The sequence below is a fragment of the Malus domestica genome, chromosome 04 (genome assembly GCF_042453785.1).
Source record: "Malus domestica chromosome 04, GDT2T_hap1".
NCBI lineage: Eukaryota > Viridiplantae > Streptophyta > Magnoliopsida > Rosales > Rosaceae > Malus > Malus domestica.
In genome coordinates, this window is record NC_091664.1 from 23,815,273 (window position 1) to 23,838,624 (window position 23,352).

The 23,352-nt window shown below is 44.4% G+C and overlaps 1 protein-coding gene and 1 long non-coding RNA gene across 4 annotated transcripts; one reads left to right on the plus strand and one right to left on the minus strand.

Moving 5' to 3' along the window:
* Positions 1–175: 175 nt before the first annotated feature.
* LOC103433666 (probable LRR receptor-like serine/threonine-protein kinase At3g47570) lies at positions 176–19,597 on the minus strand. Of its 2 annotated transcripts, XM_070819978.1 has the most exons (3): positions 19,327–19,597; positions 1,030–3,752; positions 176–835 (listed from the first exon to the last, which is right to left on the minus strand). In XM_070819978.1, the coding sequence occupies exons 2-3, from the start codon at positions 3,746–3,748 to the stop codon at positions 423–425; spliced, it is 3,132 nt and encodes a 1,043-aa protein (XP_070676079.1). In that variant the 5' UTR covers positions 3,749–3,752; positions 19,327–19,597; the 3' UTR covers positions 176–422. The 2 variants fall into 2 exon arrangements, with proteins under 2 accessions (XP_070676079.1, XP_008370153.3); XM_008371931.3 differs by lacking the exon at positions 19,327–19,597 and having other exon boundaries at positions 182–835; positions 1,030–4,022.
* LOC139194911 (uncharacterized) lies at positions 4,228–19,025 on the plus strand. 2 transcript variants are annotated; one of them, XR_011579692.1, is made up of 3 exons: positions 4,253–4,859; positions 18,642–18,714; positions 18,865–19,025. It is a non-coding gene; the product is annotated as an uncharacterized lncRNA (long non-coding RNA). The 2 variants fall into 2 exon arrangements; XR_011579690.1 differs by having other exon boundaries at positions 4,228–4,859; positions 18,642–19,025.
* Positions 19,598–23,352: the final 3,755 nt, after the last annotated feature.

The following is a 23,352-nucleotide window of genomic DNA, read 5'->3' on the forward strand; positions in this document are numbered from 1 at the left end:
CGATAACAATAAATACCGAGATTAAAGAAGAAAAATGTAACTAGCAATGTTCTTACTATCCACATTCTCTCTCACACTCCTTGCACCGTTTGCAAATTCTATCAAACCTGATAGCAGTTTGTGACTACTTTTTGCAGTGTTAGCCATTGATCAACAAAGAACATAAGAAAAAAAATTTATCCAACAAAAACCACTAATCAATAAAATTCTAAAAAGTACCATACAAATAAAAATTCGAAAGCTCTAAGTCATATAAGTAAAATACACCGCAAACATCAACAAGACAAAATTAAACGCGATAGCAAGAGAAAGAAAACAAAAACAGAAAGAAAATTTTGGTGAGTAGAGAGTGGAAAATATTATTGATGGATGATCATGTCCTTTCTCCTTTGAGCAACATGCTTTGTCCTTCTCAAGTCTTCTTAAACTTTGAGGTACGAGTCTTTGATTGTGCTCATTTTTCTAACAACCGAGTCCATTAGCATCCGCTCCTTTGGTGACATTGCACAGCAAGAGAGTCCTATCTGCATTACTAAAACCAAACATTCCTTTAATTTTTTTTCTTTCACTGGGCCACGATCGTTACGTCTGGATGGAGTTCGTTCTCGCACTATGTCATTGTTGACATTACCATCTGCTTCGAGGTCGAGGATAATTGAATGGTCAACGACGTCCATAACATGGTCAGGCAAAGACATGGCTACGAATTGGTAAATGCTTAGACCGTCTTTGAACATGTCATCGGTAGGTCTTTTTCCTATGAACATTTCCAACAATAGTATCCCATAGCTGTAAACATCTCCAAGTATGGAAACTTGGCCTCCTGTGCCATATTCTGCCAAGACATACATACAATATGTTGTATGCAATTGACTATTAGAACAATATCTTCTTTAGATTTATATGTTACTTATTTTCAAGAAAAAAAGAGGCAGTAATGTATTTTTCATAAATAGAGATTAATCAGTTGGTTTTTGTAATAATTTACTAAGAACATAAAAAGGAAGTTAGAATGACAGAAACTCATACCTGGAGGAATGTAGCCTATAGAACCCTTTAGCTGAGATGACATTGTTTGACTGAAGGTGGGATCATTTGATTTTTCAAAGAGGAACCTTGCTAAACCAAAATCCCCAACATGGGCTACCATATCTTCATCAAGAAGTACGTTGCTCGGCTTTAGATCACAATGAACAATGGCCGTTTCACAATGGTGGTGGAGATAATCTAACGCAGAAGCAACATCAATGGCGATGTTCAATCTTTGCATAAAACTCATTCTTTTGCTTGGAGATTCCTCCTCACATCTTGGATACAACATTGAGTCTAGACTTCCATTTGCCATGAACTCGAAAACTAGACTTTTGAAGTCCTTGCCCTGATTATCAAAGCTTGAGCATGCAGTTATGATCTTGAGAAGATTACGATGCCTTATACTCCTTAAAGCTTTGCATTCATCTATGAAACTCTTGGAAGCTCCTTGTTGTTGAAGGTTTAATACCTTAATAGCAACTATTGTTCCATCACTAGGAATTACCCCTTTATAAACAGAACCAAAACTTCCTGAACCAATAAGATTATCCGCAGAGAACCCGTTAGTTGATTGAACTAGTTGTGAGTACGAGACACCTGATTTCCAATCCTTATAAGAACGTGAAGTTGCACGTCTATCTCTTGACTTTTTCAGCATTGAATAAGCACCACAGAAGCATGATAGAGCAATTATGATTCCAAATACACAGGTTATAGGGATGACTACTTTTGGGGAATGTAGTCCGCGAGATGAATGGTGTTTTTTTGGGGGGCATGAAGGTAGATGTAATTGTGGGATGCCACCACAGAGCCTATGATTTCCAAGAACAAAAACACCACTAGCATTTGCAAAAATACCATCTTTTGGCAGCTCGCCCTCAAAATCATTATACGAAAGATTGAGATACTTGAGAGCACCAAGCTTGCCTATGAATTCAGGAATCGGCCCAGACAAGTTGTTGCTTGAAATATCAAGTTTTTCCAAGCCTTTCAAATTCTGAAGAGATTGAGGAATTGTTCCTTCAAACTTATTACCTTGCAAACACAAGCGCTGCAAACTAGTACAACTGCCGAGGGTGCTCGGGATTTCACCTAATAAATGGTTTCTTAATACATTTAGCTCCGTGAGATGCACTAAATCACCCACCTCAAGGGGCATCGGACCAGTCAAATAATTGTCAGACAGGTCTAGAGAACTTGAAAGGGTTGAAAGCTCCATAAGCATTTTAGGTATGGTGCCCGTAAGGTTGTTACTGGAAAGGTTAAGATCTAATAGGTATTGGCAGTTTCCAAGACTTGGAAGTATACTGCCCTCAAACCTGTTTGAGTCCATGTACAAGTATAACAATGAAGTCATATTACCAAAGGATGACGGGATTGAACCAGAAAATTGGTTAAAATCCAAATACAGTTCCACTAACTTATCTAGCTTCCCAATTTCATGCGGGACACTGCCACTCAACTGGTTATATTCTAATACTAAAGCGGTCAAGTTTATAAGGTTTCCAGTTCCCTTAGGAAGGTTTCCATGTATAAAATTTTCCCCCAGACTAAGAACATTAAGTTGGGTCGAAAGGTTGGCTATGGATCCCGGAATTTCTCCTCCAAAATTATTATCGAAAAGACTCAAATGCTCCAAACTAGTGCAGTTAGCCAAGAAACTAAGAAAATTCAGGTCACCAACTTTTCTATTTCCTAACTGATTGCCATAAAAGTTTAGCCAAACTAAGCTATGCAAGTTTCCTAGACTCTCACCAGGGACTGTCCCAGAGAAACCATTTTGAGAAAGTTCAAGCATCTGAAGTCTTGAAGCATTTGACAATGATATGGGAATATTTCCTGTGAATTTGTTCACATCGCAGTAAAGGTCTACGAGATTAGGAAGCATAGTGCCGAGATTTGTTGGTAGCTCTCCATTCAACTGGTTGACAGCAACACTAAAAGTGGATATGGAAGAAATATTATAGATTGGGGATGGGATCATACCAGATAGATCATTCTTCTCAACTACGAACACCTCCAAGCCTGCTATATGCCCAAGCTCATTGGGTATGCTTCCTTGAAAATTGTTCTTGCCAAGTATTAGACTACTCAACAAGGAAAAGTTTCCTATCCAAGGTGGGATAGTTCCAGTGAGATTGTTACCATCAAGCCGTAGATATTTTAAATTCAACAATGAACTGAGTTGGTTTGGAATGGACTCCATCATCCGATTGGCTTGCAGATTAAGCAATTTTAGTTGTATGCATTGCGACAAATTAGTTGGAATTTTCCCACCAAAGGAATTATGAGAGAGGTTGAGATATTGTAGGCTTTGTAGACGACCCATTTCTGGAGGAATTTCCCCATGAAAGTTGTTGTCTCTCAAATTGATTCCAGTAAGATAAGTAAGATTTCCAACTGAAGGTGAAATGGAGCCTACCAACTTTTTTGATTTCAGGTTCAACATCAAGACTCTTTTGGTGGAATGGTGGCATGAAACTCCAACCCAATTGCAGAAATGGATGGAATGATTCCACGAGCTCATGACATTGAAAGGATCAACTGTTATTCTTTTCTTGAAGTCTAGCAGTGCCAAGCGATCAGATTCATTTCCAAGGAGAGTAAGGCTGCGAAGTGTTGTAGATTCGAGGCATGTGCTCATGCATAAAAGAATGAACCCATGCAGGAATTTGAACAAAACCAGCTTACGGTTGGTACGTGAATGCTCCATCATTGTTCTAAGACAGAGAGCAAAACAGGTTAATTAACGAAATTGAATTTGCACAAATGCATAAAAGAGAAGAAATGCGACCACATAGAAGAAAAACTTTATTCAATATTTTTACCAAAAATGAGATGGCAACTGTAACGACAAAAAATAATAGAGCTCCGTCATGCCGCACATCTTACAAGGAATGGAGGAGATTTTTCAAATGGGAGGAGAACCTTGTCAATTCTTAATTAATCTTTTGACCACACAAGGGTCTGATCGATGCGATCGCTTACGAGTAATATTTAGAAAGAAAAGTTTAAAGGATATTTTGATTATTAACCAGAGAGTTTTGACAAAGTCTCACTTCCATTGGTTTCTACTTTTGCCAAGGCATGAACTGCTGCTTAATTTGTAGTGCTCGGTAAAAAAAAAAAAAAAAGAGAATCTTGAAAGAGAAATTTTCTCCCAGTTTTCTACGGATATTACCCTCCCAGTTTTGCTCTAATTCCTATTATGTCCTGATATACCCATCATATATGTACTGTATTTATTTTATATTTTCTGTTTCTTCGTTCTCCCTTCTCACTCTTCTCCTCGACTCAGCTGGCGACGACGACCAACCGACCAAAAAAAAGCCCTCGATTGGTGTTTTCGGTTCCTCTCTAAAAGCCCCCCCTCTCTCTCTCGAAAATTCCTCTCCGCTGCTCTCTCCTTGATGGTTCAATTCGGGTTTGCTTAAATCCTATGACGCGTAAGTACCTCCGATCTGTGATTCTTAGTGTTCTGGAAAGTTTGTCGGCTCAGAATAATTTGAAATTTTGGGAGTTAATGTTTTGATGAACAACTCTCAATTTCTGGATTTTGTTTTTGCTGATTTTGGAAGTGGTTGTGAGAACCGGTTCTTTTGAACCAATTTAATCTGTTTTAGGGATTGCATGTGGAGGGTTTTTGAATTTGTAGAGTCGACCTGAAAATATGGTGGGATTTTAGGGGATTGAGGGTGTTTACAGACTGTTTGTGCTGAGTTTGAATTTGAATTTTACAGACTGTTTGTTTTCTAAAATTTGGTTTTGGATGAGAAAATGAGGATAAACAAAGGGGAAGTCCCAGACTTGCAGTAGGCCTTAAAAGTGTAAGTCATTTTTTCTTCTGTTTTGCTGATTTTGTCTCTGGGGTTCTTACAAAGATGTATATAAGTATGTTGGAATGCATGTTTATGTTGGTTAATTTTCTGACTATGGTTTCTTACAGGCTGGTGCTCATACTGTATTATAATATTGTTGACCCTAGAAACTACAAAGCCTACGTGGCGCATAGGCCGAGTAATCTAAAGGCTAACTACGTCCTTCGGTGATTGCGGGGCGTGCCAACTCGTCGGCCGAGGAGTAAATTTTGTTGATGTTGCGTTGGGTGCGCGGCTGACTTCTGCGTCTTGCGATTGCAGCCGAGAAAGGAACACGTCTCGGCCTTTTAGGCTCTCGAACCTGAAGACAAGGTTACTATTCTTACGAAGGTCAATATCAAATTCGGCTTTCAATGTGCCGAATGTAATAACTGTAACACCTCACTTCGCCGAGAAGGCTAATAAGATGACCTCGACCAATAAGGATTTAGAAACCCTTCTCGACCGAGACTTGGATAGGTAATCAACCGCTCTCGCCGCAGTGCTGTTGATGCCAACGAAAGATACTGCGAGAACGACTAATTCTACGGTGACAGAGCTATCTATGCCGACTTAAGGTATCACCGGTTGCTTCCACAGTGCTGTTGATGCCAACGGAAGATGTGTCAGCGAAAAAGAAAAAGGAAAAAGATCTCAAGTTGTTGAGAGTTTGCGCAGGGCAATTTTGTATTGATTTGCAGGGGGCTCTCTCTGACGCACAGCTTCCCCTATTTATAGCGCTGTATCTTGAATCCGAGTTAAAATCCTACTCGGACTAGGTCTTCCTTTCCGGATCAACACCACCTCGACCAGTCCTATCTTCACTAGGATTGTGAACCTAGTCCTTAACTGAGCCGGATTCGCTTTCTGGGTTACTGATCCCGCCGAGACTCCTCATTGTACTAGGACTCGACTTGCGTTATGATCTATCCGACCTAGGCTTGGAAGCCCACGGGTTGAACGATCCATGGCCCTCTCGCCGCACGGCCTCCCGGGCCGAGGATGATCCTACCTTTGGCCCAAACTATTATTTTGGGCCCAAACATTGCCCCCTCGCTTCTGAGGTCCTCGGCCTGAATTCTTCGGCCGAGTTTCGGCCTTGAAGAAGCGAATCTACCACTCAGAACCCTAGTGCCCGAGTTCCAAGGCGCGTTTATTGAACATGATTGCACGATCTTGATCCTGCTAACCAAACTCGCCACGTGGCGTCCTCCAACACGGCAAAACCCCAATAATGACGTCTAAGGCGTGCGGCTGCCTGAACCGTCCTGCCATCATGATCTTATGGCTGAACTTAACCACTACCTCAATCCGCGAGCCACTACCTCAATCCGTGAGTCACTTGTCATCGTGCAGGCGTCGAAACGTCTTCCGCCATTAATTTCGCCGTCACACGCAATCGTGCGCCCCCAAAACCTGAGACCTTCGGTCTTCTCAACCGCATTTCCTGAACATTTATCATGATCAGCAATTCATTCGGTCGATTTTGCCCTTTGTTTTGAATTTCAAACGATTGCTCTTCCTGCCAAAATCCTATAAATACGGAAATCCCTCATTCATACTTTACGCTTCCAAAATCACTCCGAAATTTCTCGCCCTTATTCTTCAGCACATTTCTCTTTCCCAGGTCTTCGTCTTCAAATCCCCCAACCCAGAAAACTTCTTACGCCGTGCTTCCTTCCTATAATGGCGTCCTTCATCTCTAAACTTTCCAGGGAATGTGAACAGCATCAGAAAATTCTTGATCAGAGCTCGATCAAAACCATACGGTTTGAAAGTGACATGAGCACTCCCCACCAAATCTTGGGCCCTCTTTTCAAGGCGGCAGTTCCGTCAACCATTACTGGCCTCCTCCAGGAGCACTGCCTAACACCCTTGCTCCAAGGGTTCGAATGGTCGAGATGGGATGCGGCGAAACCTCAAGGTTCCTGGCCCTCGACGACCACAACCTGGGCAGCCTGGGTTGTTCGAATGGAAAGGCTCTTCGGCGAGCAATGGAAGGCCCTCGGCCTCTACCACGCCATCCTCCTCTCGTCAATGGATGTCGTTCCCGACAAGGAGCTTCTCCTAGCCGCCTTGTGCTTCTGGTGCTCAGCCACCAACACCATGGTTCTTCCTCTTGGTCCCATCGGCCCCACCATTCTTGATGTCACCGCCATTTTGGGCACTTCAGCAACCGGGATCCCTATCGACGCGGCCTTCTCTGGGTACCCGTCGAATATTGACCTGAAGATGCTTTTTGACCGACGGGCTTTCGAGACGTTGAACCGTGAAGGTCAAATCCCGTCGAAGGAAGACATTCAGAAGTTCCACAAGAACTTCTTCAATTATAACACCCTCTATCTCCATTTCGCCGGCCAAGGAGAGGAGGACCTGCTAGAAGGAGAACATGAAACTTTCCTCTTCTATTGGTACAACAAGTACATTTATTGTACCAAGTCGAACAAATGCTTGGTCGAGAACATGCCGGTAGCCGAGGCCCTGGCTAGTGGTCACGTCCTGTCACTGAGCTCCAACATTCTCGCCTATCTCTTCCGCTGCTTGGCCGAGGCAACCCTTCACAAGATCGACCCACACCAGAATGGTCCCCTCTGGGTCTTCTAACTCTAGGTACAAGTTTACTTCGCCTCCCTTCGGCCGGCCATAGCCGACTTCTCGCCAACGGGGGCGCTTGGACCTCAGCTAGCCTCCCGACCGACACCTCCTCACCAAGCCGAAGAGGTATTTAGGTACCTCTTCGCTCTTGATGACCTCTCCAACGACGAATTCCTGATATGTCGTCGTCGAGACTATCCCTCCTCCATCAGACTACCCACATCCATGTGGGGCGCGGGGGAAGATGCTGACCTTCGTCAGTCCTGGGGGTCGTTTGTGCTCACTCGCGACCTTCCTTTCGGCTGCGATGGGAAACGAGCGGGTTGGGAAGTGTACCATCCTAACTTCCTTGCTCGACAGCTCGGCTATCTCCAAGGCTGCCCGGTCCCCCTTCTCTCCTCCCGGACAGTCCTAAGCCGTGGACGTGAACCCCATTCCTCGGAAAATGAGTGCAAAACCGCCGCGAGGGAGTTCCAAGAGCATTGCCAGAAATTCCGCATTCGACCGGCCACCCTAGAAACCCTTTGCACTGACACATTCGGTGATTGGTGGGAAGATTACACCTAGGAGTTCTTTGGTGCTCCGGTCGAAGATGTGCTGAACAAACTCTTCGGTGACCGACCTAAGAAGGCCTCGGCCCCCCAAACTCAAGGTAACTGTTCATTTCCCTTCTTTTTCTTCAACTTTGCATATTGATTTGCCTTACTGATTTGTTTTTTTCTTCTCAGGTAGTCAGCCACTGAGAAAAGTGGAGGCAGTTGCCGCGGCTACGACCAAGAAAAAATCGGTCGTGGCTGAGAAGGATAAAACTGCTGGTCGGGCCGTGCTGACCAAACGGCCTCGCCAAGAGGCCGAGCCGGGTGTCGAACCTCCACCGCCTGCCAAGCGGGTAAAAAAGCTGGCAAAGAAGGGCGCACGGGAGATCCACGTCATCTCCAGTCAAACTTCAGGGGCGACGACTCCCAGGGTTTCCCCTTCTCCTGCCGTCGGCCAACCCTTGGTCGAGAAACAGCTAGCTCCGGCCGCAGGGACAGTTCAAACGCGGCCTGTTTCTGGGGCCGGTACACCAGTTGTGCCTCCTTCTATCGAGGAGGCACCTGTTCCAAAAAGGGCGGTTCCTGCGACCGAGGGAACTTCCCCTAAAAATCCAAAGCCCCCGGTCTTCATTCTGGAAGAGGGTGAGGGGAGCGACGAGGTCCCGCTGGCAAATCGTCCTCATACTCGCTGACAACCTCCTCCAGTGTCCGAGATGGCGGTTCAAGCCGGCTCCTCCACGGCTGATCGTGGTAAGCGTCCGGTTGAGGAACCAACAGCGGCGGCCGAACCCCTCGCTCCTTCTCAGGACCAGGATGTCCTTCCCTCATCCGGAGCGGCTGTCCCGATCGGCCCCTCCATAGCCGACCGTGGCAAACGACCGGCCGAGGAACCCGAAGTAACGACGGAGTCGCCCGTTCATCCTCAAGACCAGGGCTTCTACATTCCTCCGCATGAGGTTACTTCGGCCTTCGTAAGTACCTTCTACCGTCTTTCCTTGATTGCTTTTCTACTTTAGAATTCTAAACGAAGAAAATACTAAATGTCAGGTGCCTGTACACTCTTTTCACCGAAAATTCTACGCGCCGAAGGGCATTATCTATATTTCTTGGCCGCCTCAGTGGCCATCAAACGTAGATAACCTCCATCGGCCGCGTGAACTGAGAAGCACCCTGAGACACTGGGCTCGGCCATTGAGTTTTTTAGGTTCGAGCAACGATCCTGGAGATATGGCCGAGGTCTCCTCTCGGCAGGTTAAAAAACGAAACCTTCTTGCTATTCTTGTCATGACTTCTTTTAAGCTTAACCTGATTTGTATGTGCAGGCTTCGTGGGAGGTCGAATTAAAAGCCCTCATCTCCAGCACAACTGCAGAGTCCGGTCCTTCGGCCGCTACTACTGAAGCTGCCGATCCAAGCGCTCTGACTCAGTTGCGAGAAGTCATGTCGCTTTCAACGTCGCAAGTACTCGAGCGCAACGGTCTTGATCTGCTTGGCGTATGTCTGAACGACCTTGGAGCCGACGGTCGCCTGAGCGGAGATGCCATCGTTCGGGCGTCGTCTGCCTTGGAGCGGGTTCGGGAGACATTTAGTGTCTTCCAGACCGCTCTAAAGGCTGAACACGACCTGCAAGCTGCCACGGCCGTTCAAGACACTCTCCGTCCGAAAATCGACGATCTAAGGGTAAAAGGAAACGCCTTAGCCGAGCTCGACCGTCAGATGGCCGAACTAGCAAAACGTCGGTCGGCCATTGCTTCCGAGCTTGCTAAAGACTTCGAATCAGGCGGAAAGGATTGCCTAACTGAGTACGTGGCGACCACAAAACGGGTCGAGCGGTTGAAACTGGACAAGAGGAATCGGTAAGCTGAAGTTATCATGGCCGAGGTGCGGTGGTTGGAGTTGAAGGCCCTGCTCGGCACCCTCCTACCCTCTTCGCCTTAAAGGCACTTGGATGTAAAAACGATCAATTCAGTCGTCTTGTACATGCTTACCAATATTAATGAATTGATTTTCTATTCCCGCATTTCCCATGTGACCGGGTAGTATTTTTTTAAAAACTTCCCGTTGATCGGCAATCTGTGAACCAAACCGATCTGGTCTTTAAGATGATACGCCCCTTTTCCGTATACTTTATGCACAACGAACGGTCCTTCCCAATTTGGCGACCACTTGCCGAATCTAGGGTCTTTTAGTCCTACGGGTAACACCGTTTGCCACACTAATTCACCCTCGCTGAATGTTTTCTGTCGTACCTTTTGATTATAGGCTTGCTCGGCAATCCGTTTTTGTGCCACCAGTAAGTTATAAGCGTCAAGTCGTGATTCTTCCAAATCTTCGAGTTCCTGTCTCATGGACTGATTATATTCGGCGCTAAACAAACTACTTTGTTCGATTAATCGCAACGAATTTATGCTTAACTCGACTGGAAACATTGCATCGTGTCCGTAGGTTAATGCGTACGGGGTTGTCGCAATCGCCGATCGGGGCGATGTTCGATATGCCCATAATGCCTCGTTCAACTTCAAATGCCACATGCCAGGCCTTCCTTTTATCATTTTTTCGAGGATGCCGATCAACACTTTATCACTTGCCTCGGCCTGCCCATTCGCCTGTGGATAATACGGTGTAGACTGTTCGAGCCGAATTTTCAAATTTGCCGTATACTCTTTAAACCTCTCGGCTGTGAAGATTGTTCCATTGTCAGTTATGATCGTTTCTGGTACGCCAAATCTGGTCACGATGTGTTCCTCCACGAAGTCGCAAACTTCTTTAGATGTTAGTTCGGCATATGATTTCGCTTCGACCCACTTAGTAAAGTAATCGGTTGCGACTATTATCCATGCGTGCTTAGCAGCTCCTGAAGATGGCGTGATTTTACCGATGACGTCCATGGCCCATCCTCTAAACGGCCATGGCTTTATGACCGAATGCAATGATTCGGCCGGGACCCTTTGTATAGGCCCGTGGATTTGGCACTGTACGCATCCTCGTGCAAACTCGATACAATCCTTTAGTATCCTTGGCCAAAAATAGCCGTGCCGTCGAAGTAGCCATCGCATTTTCCGTCCGGATTGATGAGCTCCGCATACCCCTTCATGGACTTCTGTAATCGCCCGAGCACTCTCTTGGGGGCCGAGGCATAGTAATAACAAACCATCTTCGCCTTTTCGGTATAACTCATTCTGATACATGACATAGTTCGTGGCGTGAACTCTTGTCTTGCGATCGTGTTTACCATTGGGATTATCGAGGTACTGCATAATGGGCTTTCTCCAATCATCTGGTACTGCCTCGACGGCACAAACGTCCACAGGGTCGTCTCGATCTAACAACGAAGGTAAGGACATGACTCTTGTACGTATCACGTTGTCGCGCTGGAGGACTTGTTGGTTAACCAAGGCCGGGTATAGCTGTCGCAACACGGGTATTTCTCGGCCTAGCTTACCCCCCAAGAGTTGTACGCTGGAGGCAATTTGAGCCAATTCGTCTGTGTCGGTATTATGACTCCGGGAAATATGTTTAAATGTAATACCGTCGAAGGACTCGGCCAAATAGCTGGCGATCATGTGGTAAGGCGCCAGGGTACAACTCATGCAACGAAAGGAACCATTGAGTTGGTTAATCACAAGTTCGGAGTCGCCGAGGACGAGGGCGCGGGTTGCCCGCAGGTCATGAAGAATTCCAAGGTCGACGATTAGGGCTTCGTATTCGGCCTGCTTGTTGGTGCATTCGAAATCCAACTTAAGCGAAAATAACCAGCGATCGTGGTTCGGGGATTGAATGACAATTCCCACGCCCACCGAAGATGACGTACTGGAGCCGTCAAAGTACATCGTCCAGTGGTTGTCGCGCGTTTGAACCATGCCGATTTCAACATCGTTGCCCCCAAAACCATATGGGGAGGGATGTTGAGCAAGGAAATCAGCCAGTGCCTGGCCCTTGATAGCTTTCTGGGCTATGTACTGCAAGCTAAATTCGGACAGTGCCATGGTCCATTTCCCAATGCGGCCCTTTACGATTGGTCGGGTGAGCATATAGCGGATGACGTCGGTCTGAGCAATGACTTGGGTAACTGATGGGAGCATATAATGCCGAAGCTTGGAAGCGGTGAAAAACACGGCCAGGCATAGCTTCTCGACGGCTGGATAATTGATCTCCGGTTGACTGAGATTGCGGCTGAGATAAAAAATAGCCTGCTCTCGTCCGGCGTCGTTATCTTGCGCAAGGAGGCACCCGATGGACTCTTCGGCCGCCGAGATATAGAGCTTAAGAGGCTTACCGCGCTGAGGAGGAACCAGGACAGGTGGGTTCGTGAGAGAGACTTTGATTTTCGTAAACACCGCCTGATGCTCGTCGTCCCACACAAATTTATCTGAGTCCTTGAGTTTCAAAAGCGTGGAGAACGCTTTCATTTTACCTGCTGAGTTGGCAATAAATCGGCGGAGGAAATTGATATGTCCGAGTAAGGACTGGAGTTGTTTCTTCGTCGTTGGGGGTGGGGCATTGATAATTGCGCGGGCCATATTCTCATCGACTTCAATCCCACGGTGATGCATGAGGAAGCCAAGAAAATTCCCGGCCGATACGCCGAAGGCACACTTGGCAGGATTCATCTTGAGGTTGTGCCGACGCATGCGGAGGAAAGCCTGTCGGAGATCGTCCAGATGTGTCTGTCGACGTTTAGATTTGATGACAACTTCGTCGATGTAAACTTCGACGATGGTTCCAATTAAATCATGGAAGATGGTATTCATCGCCCGCTGGTATGTGGCGCCGGCATTCTTGAGGCCGAATGGCATAACAACCCATTCGTAAGTACCGAGTGCCCCCGGGCAACGGAAAGCAGTTTTGTGCACATCGGCTTTGGCAATGAATATTTGGTTGTACCTGGCGTGTCCATCCATAAAAGATAAGATTGCATGATTTGCCGCAGCATCGATTAACAGGTCTGAGATCGGCATTGAATACTCATCTTTGGGAGTTGCCAAATTCAGATTTCTGAAATCGATACAGATGCGTAGTGCACCATTTTTCTTTAAAACAGGCACGATATTTGCCAACCATTCAACATATCGAGCTGTCCGAATGAACCCGGCTTTCAAAAGCCGAACCAATTCGTCCTTGATGCCGAGTTGCACTTCGGTCGAGAATCGACGAGGTGGCTGACGGAAAGGTTTGCATCTGGGCTTAATACGTAATTCATGCTCGACCAGAGTACGCTCTAAGCCGGGCATTTCATGATAGCTCCAAGCAAAGCAATCTTTGAACTCCGTAAGCAAGGCACGAAACTCGTCCTTCATTTGTTGGGGAAGTAACGCACTAACAAACAAAGGCCGTGGGTCATCGGCCGTCCCAACATTAATCTTTTCCAAGGGGTTCTTAACTTGGGGCCGATGATCTTCGAGTTCGGCCGGGGCGGCTTGAATTTTATCAAGAGACAAGACAGGACCATTATCTCCTTCGGCAAGGAACTCGACGAGGTTAACGCCCGAATTTGGTTGTTTAGATATAGTATACCAATGGGCCAGCAGTCGTTCCATAGTAGATGAAACCGCGGCCCTACGTGTTTCCTGATCGGTGTCAAACATCAGCTTCGGGGAGGAAATTGGCTAATCCGAGTCTCGCCGAATCCTGCTGGACAGTCTCGGCGCCAACCTCGATAGCTTTCTGAATCGAAATCCGAGTCGGCCGTCCTTCTTCATTGAAGCCTTGCAATGTAATGTAGCCGACGTGGTCATCATAATACCGTGCTTGGATCATGTTAGCTTCGAAGGGCTGACTATCGGCCAGGTGAACAGTGACCAAGTTGCCGTCCCAAAATACAAGCACTTGATACAATGATGAAGGAATACAGCTGGTCTGATGAATCCAGTCCCGACCGAGCAGTGCATTATACTCGGTTTTGGAATCAACCACGAAAAATGCGGTCATGTGAGTGCGACCAGCAATGTGTACAGTTAACGGAAGTACACCTTTGGTTTGGGATTTATCGCCGACGAAACTACTCATTGTGATCCCTGACGGAATAAGTTCGTCATTCGAGCGACGTAAGGCCTTCATGGTGTTTAGAGGCATGATATTGACGGTAGCTCCACAGTCGACGAAAACTTTAGAAACTGGATACCCCTCGATATGGGCCGTCACATACAAAGGCTTTAAATGGCGAAGTTTGGCCGATGATGAACGAGGAAACAATTCGGCCAAAGCCGCCTTTAGACTGTCATCTTTTGTCGTTGACTCAACTTCAGCAACAGATACAAAATCAACATGGCCGGCTTATTCGACGACTACGTCACCATCGAGGAAGTTCGGTTGGGTCGTGTTTGATTGAAAATCAGCGGGTAACACATGGACCATACTGATTTCCATGTTATCCATGACTGACGGGCCCATCGGGTTAGGACCCTCCTCACTAGCTTCATCTCTTGTCTGGTCGGCAACCGCGGACTCTGCTGTCAAGGTTGGACAACGAGCCTCTTCTGTTCCTTCTTCGATGGTTTGATCCTGTGGTGCTGCTTCAGCAACTTGTTGGTTCTGCGTACCTACCTCATGTGAGGTTGAGATCGACAGTGTGCTCGGGGTCAGGACCTGCTCCTGGTAGTGTAGCCGGGCATCCCTAGTGTCAAGATAAGCATCTAGACGTGCAACACGTGCTATTTTATCGGTCGTAAGGCCGAAGAGCGAAACAGCCGAGAATACTTCGAAGTGATATCGTAAATACTGAAGGTCCTCCATTGAGAAATGAAGGTCGGCTGCATCAATATCAGTGTATGGGTCGACTTCAAATCCAAGGACACGAGCTTCTCGTATGTGCTGGAACCTTGCTTTCAATCCTGGGTCTGAGGTTTTCTGGATGATTCGCTCGACATCAGGACAAGTCAGGACTAGATCAATGGTGTCCTGGCATGTCTTTGGCAAGCCATACAGATCATTGGCCGAATGTTTCTTATGAAATTCTCGCATGTACTCCAAAGCCTCCCCAAGGAACGGGGGGTGCAAATTCCGTCGGATCTTGATCAAAGGTCCTTGTACAGCCGGCGGGGCTAATTTGCTTTCGGCCTCTTGCCTGAAATGTTCAAGGCGCGCCTTCATCTCCCCTGGTCGAAGAAGAAGTTTGATCCGTTTATCGGCCTCTTCAAACGTGGTTTCGACATCTTGGTCGACCAGTCGTCTCCCTTGAGCCAACTCTGTCATAATGGCTGGAGGTGGTCGTTCACCATCAGTAGCAATGGTGTCCTTCGGCCGCCATTTAGGGACCGAAGTTTCTTGGGCTGCCCGTCGGCGGGCCATGCAATCTATCCTTTGATGCCGGCATTTCTGGGATTTGGACAACGCGGTGTAGACGCCTTTCGAAGAATGATATGTATACCAACGTTGATCTCTAAGCTCGGGAGGTTTGAAGGTTTTTTGGCTCCGCGATGATTCTGAACTGCTAGAATTACGTTTATAGTAATCATCGTCATAGAATGAAGCAACAAAATCGAGGCACCGCCTGACCGGGGGTGTCTCTTCCATCCGTACTTTAGGACCGAGCCTATAAAAAACCCCTTGATGTTGGCCTACTTCGGCAACCTTCTGCTGGGTTGCAGCCGTAGGTCGTTCCGTTATAAGCGAAGAGGGCTTCTCTTCTGGCTCACTACCGACCTTGGCTCTGCATTTGCTGCACAAAACCGCTGTCCCACTGTCTTCATCGGTGGTATAATCTACTATAGGTTTGACAATAGCGGGTCCCGTTAAAGCTGTAGGTGGTTTGTTTGAACGAAAATCGGCTATGAAACGTGGCCGAGAATTCTGATTCCGAAAGCATTGCGTCGCAACATCTTCGACCTTCCCTTTCCCTTTGTCTTTAGGGAGGCATGCATCAACCATATTTAATGTTGCCGTGGGGAACGGGTCGGTATCAACACTCATCTTCTTCTCTGGAAATTTCAGTTTGCCATTATCAATCCAGCTTTGGACGTTGTCTCGAAACACGACACAATTGTTTGTCGTATGTTTGCTTGAATTGTGATATTTACAATATACCTTTCCTTTAAGCTCTTCGGCCTTGGGGATGTTGTGACCAGGCCGAAGCTTGATGATTCTTGCTGATAACAGTTGGTCAAAAATTGCGTCAGCCTTTGTAATATCAAAAGTATAAACTTTTGACGGTTTCAACGTTCCCTCAGTGGCCGAACGACTTTTGACTTCCCTAGAGTCAACTTGAGTCAATGCCTTGCAGACGTATGGCTTATCTATCACTATCTCAGCTGCATCCACACTAACGCATTCATCCTCAGTTGATGCATAATTGACAGTAGGATTCTTGTAAATCGTCCCCCGAGTTGGAACCTTCGAAATCTTTTCCTCGCGGAGCAAGTAATCATACTGCTCGACATGCTGGGCTAATTCGTACATATCCCGAAAGTTTGCCCCCAAGAATTTCTTTTTGTATTCGACGTCGAGGCCGTTCAAAGCAAGCCTGACAAATTCGACTTCGGGTAAAGGCACTCGGCACCAATTCCTGGCTGATTTGAACCTGGTAAGATAATCCATTGGTGACTCATCAGATGCTTGAGCCATCCTTGCTAATGAGGAAACTGACATCTCCATCCCTGGCCGATAAAACTGCTCGTGGAATTTCTCGACCAACCCCTCCCAGTTTTGGACGGAATTAGGAGGGAGATTGATATACCAGGCGAATGCTGAACCGGTCAATGAGAAGTTGAACAACCGTAACTTATGGAAATCACTATTAACATCCCCGCATTGCGCGGTGAAACGAGCCACGTGCTCCAACGAAGACAGAGACGATTCACCGCCAAAAAGGCTAAAATCTGGGATTTTGAAACCCTTCGGGTATCCGAACGTTTCCACGTAGGCCGGGTACGGATGGATAAACTTAGGAAACTTCGGCCCTTTCTTCATGGCCGAGTCGATCATCCGCTGAACTTCGGTCATGTCAACAGGTGTTGCTTCGACCCTCTGGTCGGTTCCGTCTGACTTGCTGTTCGACCCTCCTCCTTTTTCCAAGTCAACTTGTTTGAGCCGAGCAGGAATAGGCTCGGCCGGTACAATTGGTAACGGATTGTTTCCTGGTGGTAAGTGCTGTAGAAGATCGAAAGGCCTGCTGTCACTGACTTTACTAACCAGCATTTCGAGCAATCTGGTTTGTCGCTCATTGGAACTGAGTATCACGTCATGCAGCTTGTCAATGCCTCGACTAAACGTCTGCTCGACTGACCGAGACTGCTCGTCTAGTCGCTTTCGAAGAAACGACCTTGTTGGCGGATCAGATCCTTCACCACCATCCTTATCGCACTCTTCTACTATCCCTTCATTAAGAACGCAGGTGTTTCTGTTAGGGATTTCTAGACCGCGTAGTTGACCGCCGAGATTAACTTCTCTCTCTCGGCGAGTCGCGCTCGTGGACTCAGGTGTCACAGCGCTAAGGGGATTCTGCGCCTGTGGCACACTTTGTCCTATGCTCTGATTCGGCAAATCGGCTGTCGACTTTCCCATAGCTGTTTTCTTTTTTACCGATCGTGTTTCAATTGGCATGAACTTCGTAGTCTAGCACTGGGTCCCACTGGGCGTGCCAAAATGTTGACCCTAGAAACTACAAAGCCTACGTGGCGCGCAAGCCGAGTAATCTAAAGGCTAACTACGTCATTCGGTGATTGCGGGGCGTGCCAACTCGTCGGCCGAGCTCGGCCGAGGAGTAAATTTTGTTGATGTTGCGTTGGGTGCGCGGCTGACTTCTGCGTCTTGCGATTGCGGCCGAGAAAGGAACACGTCTCGGCCTCTTGGGCTCTCGAACCTGAAGACAAGGTTATTATTCTTACGAAGTTCAATATCAAATTCGGCTTTCAATGTGCCGAATGTAATAACTGTAACACCTCACTTCGCCAAGAAGGCTAATGAGATGACCTCGACCAATAAAGATTTAGAAACCCTTCTCGACCGAGACTTGGATAGGTAATCAACCGCTCTCGCCGCAGTGCTGTTGATGCCAACGGAAGATACTGCGAGAACGACTAATTCTACGGTGACAGAGTTATCTATGCCGACTTAAGGTATCACCGGTTGCTTCCACAGTGCTGTTGATGCCAACGGAAGATGTGTCAGCGAAAAAGAAAAAGGAAAAAGATCTCAAGTTGTTGAGAGTTTGCGCAGGGCAATTTTGTATTGATTTGCAGGGGGCTCTCTCTGACGCACAGCTTCCCCTATTTATAGCGCTGTATCTTGAATCCAAGTTAAAATCCTACTCGGACTAGGTCTTCCTTTCCGGATCAACACCACCTCGACCAGTCCTATCTTCACTAGGATTGTGAACCTAGTCCTTAACTGAGCCGGATTCGCTTTCTGGGTTACTGATCCCGCCGAGACTCCTCATTGTACTAGGACTCGACTTGCGTTATGATCTATCCGACCTAGGCTTGGAAGCCCACGGGTTGAACGATCCATGGCCCTCTCGCCGCACGGCCTCCCGGGCCGAGGATGATCCTACCTTCGGCCCAAACTATTATTTTGGGCCCAAACAAATATATAAATAATACAATGTATATAAGTAATTGATAGATTTTGTAAATAGTAACTTTTGAACACTGTGCTCTATTGGGTTGATGAGAAAGTGATTGAAACAGATTCTGTAAATCAATGTTGGTGGATGTGTTGTTCCGCAGCCTCAAGGAGAACAGAGCATGTGTTTGAAATAAGGTCTAACTGAAACTTTTCTATTAAATTTCACATTTTTTTAGTTTTAAGCCATTCAAATTGGTTTGTTAAGTAGGAATAAAAATACCGGTTAAACAAAGATTACTAATTACTAACCAAATTCACATTTGTCTACATTAATCTATTAAGTAGGTAACTTGTCAAATTTTTTGGGGGCGATCTTGTGTACAGAGTGATGTGTTGTAACCAATCGGTCACACTCGAACAAGGTTTGTTTCTCGAACCACATTCATTAGCAATATTATTAATGTGCTTCGGTAGGGGTTTTCAATATGATTTTTTAATTTCCCCTTTGCAAGCGTAAGAAAAATCCAAATTGTAATACAGGATCTTAGGGCTGTGTGTTTTGTGTTTAATAAGTCAGTGCATACGAGCCGTTGTGTCTGGTTTGGATGTGTGTCTAAGGTGGTACTTCAAGGCAAATGAGAACGCTGGACATTTTGGCTCTGGATATTTTGTGTTTCACAATGATTCTTTATTTGTTGTTGGGTTGCTAAAAGAGCACTCAACATGTCTTCCGAAGTACTTCCAAATCATACATACAAAACAAAAATATCAAACAAACAAAACAAAAACAAAACAAGCAGTAGTCACCTTTTTGTTTTTGTAACCCTTGGCCGCTACTGTAACGTTTCTGGGTGCCTACTCCGTCACTAATCGCTTTACTCACCGTGCAGTTACGAATAAGGGGATGGTGACATAACTGTTGTCTCTTTGTCACGATTATTTGCAGTTCTACAGAAAAAAAATAAAAAAAAAGATTGATAAATTTTGAAGGAGAATAAAAGGCTTTGAAGGCAAAGGCTAGAAATGGAGGTGTGTGTGGTTTTGTGAACTATCAACTGGAGAGGGAAAGCAAAAGAATACGTAGAGACAGAGTGAGAAGGGGTTTAAATATGAGGGCAGAGTAAGGAGAGGAAGAAAAAGCAAGAGTGGTAATCAATCATTAGTGTAGTGAAAAATGTCATTGGTGCGGTCAAATGCACTCACATTTTCTTTTAATTTCAGTGCCACAAAATAATAATGTCTATGCATCATTGTACTGGTTCGATCTCCACTGATTCCCTTCTTCCTCTAATATTTAACAATTTAACCTATTAACGTTATCGTTTGTCTAAAAAAAAAAGAATTATACAACAATATATTTACACACTAAAGGGGAGCGAATAAATTCGTCGCGAACTTAGCATTCTTAAAATTCGAATCTAAGACCTCTTGTAAGAAAAATATTACTGAACAGTATTAGTAAGTGACAAACATCTTTTCCTTTACCGCCGTGTCTTATGCATACGGAATAATGGAAGAGTTAGAACCAACCTATGTCCACAATACATGGGATCTAGAGTGATAATTAGTGGAGACGAAAGTGACATTGTTTGGTACTAAAATACCAAATGCTCTCTCTTTTTCACCGCTACTGTTTCTAGTCCTTTTAACAGAGATATATATATATATATATATATATATTAAGGCAGAGTAAGGAGAGGAAGAAAAAGCAAGAGCGGTAATCAATGGTAATTAGTGGAGAGAAAAATGTCATTGCTGGGGTCAAATGCACTCATATTTTCTCTTAAATCCACTGGCAGATAGTAATAATACTTATACACCCTAATGCGGGTTTGATCTTCCTCTCCCTCTAATATTGAACAATTTAATTCACTAAAGCTATCGTTTCTCTCAATTTTTTTAATATACAACAATATATCTACACACTAAGAAGGGGAGAATAATTGGTTGCGAACTTGTTACTCGTGAGATTTGAATTTAAGACCTTATAAAAGAAATATCATTAAACAATATTACTAAGTGGCAAACATCTTTTTTCCTTTGCCTCCTGTCTTATATTTAAGAAAAAAAAAATGGAAGAGTCAGACCAACATAATCCACAACTTATTAGGTCTAGAGTGATAATTAATGGAGATAAAAATGACATTGTTTGGTACTAATAAACCAGTTGCACCCACTTTGTCTCCGGTACTGCTTTTTGTCCTTTCAAATACAATTCTTTTCAATGTACTTTAAATTTTGTAATAAGTATATAATTCAATAAATTCTAGACACCAAACCAGTAATATATATATGTAATATGTAAAAAAATGGCAGAGTTAAAACCCAGTAACTATCCATTAAACTCGTGGCATTTGAGATAAGTTAACACTTTGGAATTATGAGATTGGAAGTCTCCCCTGCACATTGTAGAAGAAAGCAGATGACGACGGGTCACATTCGCTGCCTACTAAAATTTTGAATTGAAAATAAGAAATAGGATAAGATTGTTGCCTGCCAAAGAGAAGCACTTGGCGGTATCTGAAATATAACTATGTATAGTATCTCAAATAAATAAGAACTTTTTTGAAATGTGATAAAAACTTATATGTTTTTTTTAATTTGTTATATGAACTAAAATTTTATGCAATTTGTTGTATTAAGTTTAAAAATACTATTTTTATCATATCATGTTTGTACCACATCTTTGATAGAGATGAGATCCACATAATGTTAAAATTTTGACTCCCTCTAGATCTTGCTCTTTCATGCATCCGGCAATACACTAAACTAATCCTGGGTAGAAATCACAGCTTCTTTTGATTAATAATAGAGTATATTGTGCTTTTGCAAACCCTGAACTAATCCCTCTCTTTCCAGTCTCTTTTTTCTCTTTTTCTAGCTTTTCTCTCCCTTACCAACGGCTATTTCTAGCTTTTCTCTCCTCTGCCATCGACTGTTTTTGGCTTTTCAGTGGCTGCCGCACCCTGTTTATAAATATACGGTGTGGTTTGCATGCCTTTTTTTTTTTTCTTTTTTATTACGTTTCCTGTTCTATATGGAATACGAAAGGACACTTTCTTTCCTTTTCCAAGATATCTTCCGGGATTCCCAATCTAATTGTACAAGGAAACTTTGGTTATTCCCTAGTCCTTTTAGGAGAAGAATCGGTGCACTATTAATTTCCCTAATACAATCCTAAATAAAATAGGACATTAACTTTGACGAGCCAAAATCCTAACACATGATTGGTGGGTCCTACCATATTGGATAGATGGTACAAATGTGGTATGCAAAATGTGGTAAGTGTAACATTACTCTATTAAGTTTTGAAAATCATTAAGTTGTCATATCACCCTAATTCCGTTAAACTTTCCATCCAAAACAAGTCGTGTCTTGCACATGACTTGTTTTCAAGGATATTTCGGATATTTCAGCTTCCCACTCGATCCGTTCAGGATTATTTTGGACATTTTAAGGTTGTTTAAGACATTTCAACCCTTTTTTTACTCGTGCCTAATGTACCTTTTTAGTCGTTCAACTTCTCACTCGATTCCCTTCAAACTAAGTCATGTTCCTAAAGTAACTTTTTAGTAGTTCACCGTAAGTTTTTCAAACGAGCATGGCATATTTTTTTTACTAGTTAAGTCACTTCTGAGATTCGAACCAAAGACCTCTTATAAGAGAAAAGCCTTTTCCTTTAATTTACCTTGAGTTTTATGAGTTAACCAACCCAATCTAAGTCTAGCACTAAGCGAGCCATATTCAAAAAGGGGTGGCCGAGGACTTGGAATAAAGCAATCATCAACTCGGAAATTTTCATGAGAAGTAGTGGAAGTGGATGCATAATAAAATTAGTCACTTATTCTCCATTAATTATGAATTAATGTTCATGTTTTTCTCGGTAAAGTGTGGTTTGGTATGCAGCACTTGCGGCAGGGGCAAGTGGAAAAACATAGCGAAGTGGAAGAATGCGGAGACAATGGGTCCCTTCACTTACACCCCACTAGGCCACTACCTTAGTGCTCTTGCCTTTCCCATCCTAATACCTATGAGATATATTACTTGATTTGGGACGGTATTGTGTGCAGTATTTCAAATTAATAATGCTCCGTCATGCAAGTTTTTTGCTCAAATTAAAATATATGCAAAAGATTAAATTCTTGTCATTCGTTGTTTAGAAAATGGGAATCGTGTAAAGGATACTGTTGATTTTTTTTTTTAAAACATGATATTATGTACCCTAAGAGAAATTAAGTGGGCTAAGCCTCACAATGAGCTAGCAATAAAATGGTTCAAATTCGCTTTTGGTTAGAATCGAACATAAGATCTTACACTTATAAATGAAGAGGAATACCACTAAACCGTAATACTAAGTGGTTAGACACCATTGAATTGGTAAATACTAAACAAAAGAAATAGTCGATGGCATCCTGAGGCCCTAAAACTTGAGAAAATATATGTAAAAACTGATGATTAAAACCTTACTTAAGTCACATTGTGGAAATTGAAATTTTGAGATTCATATTGGCTGAACTGATTGACGCGTTGACTTTGAAGTCTTTTCCCTACTTATTGAGAAATTGTCGTTTCTCAAAAATTGAAAAGTTTAATCCCGAGTCATTTCTCAAAAGTTTAGAGACTTTGTTGATCACGCGTATAATGACTCCAAGTCCAAGATATAAGATATACCGTTTGATACGTGGGATGGGACGGGACGAGCCGTTCTGTCCCACGTTTGGTGCGCCTAAAAACTGTGGAACGGGTTGTCCTAGGGGATGAAATTTGGCTGATTTTTCGTTCCACCTCTTTCCCCTGGAATGACCCGTTCCACATCCGTGGAACACAAATTTA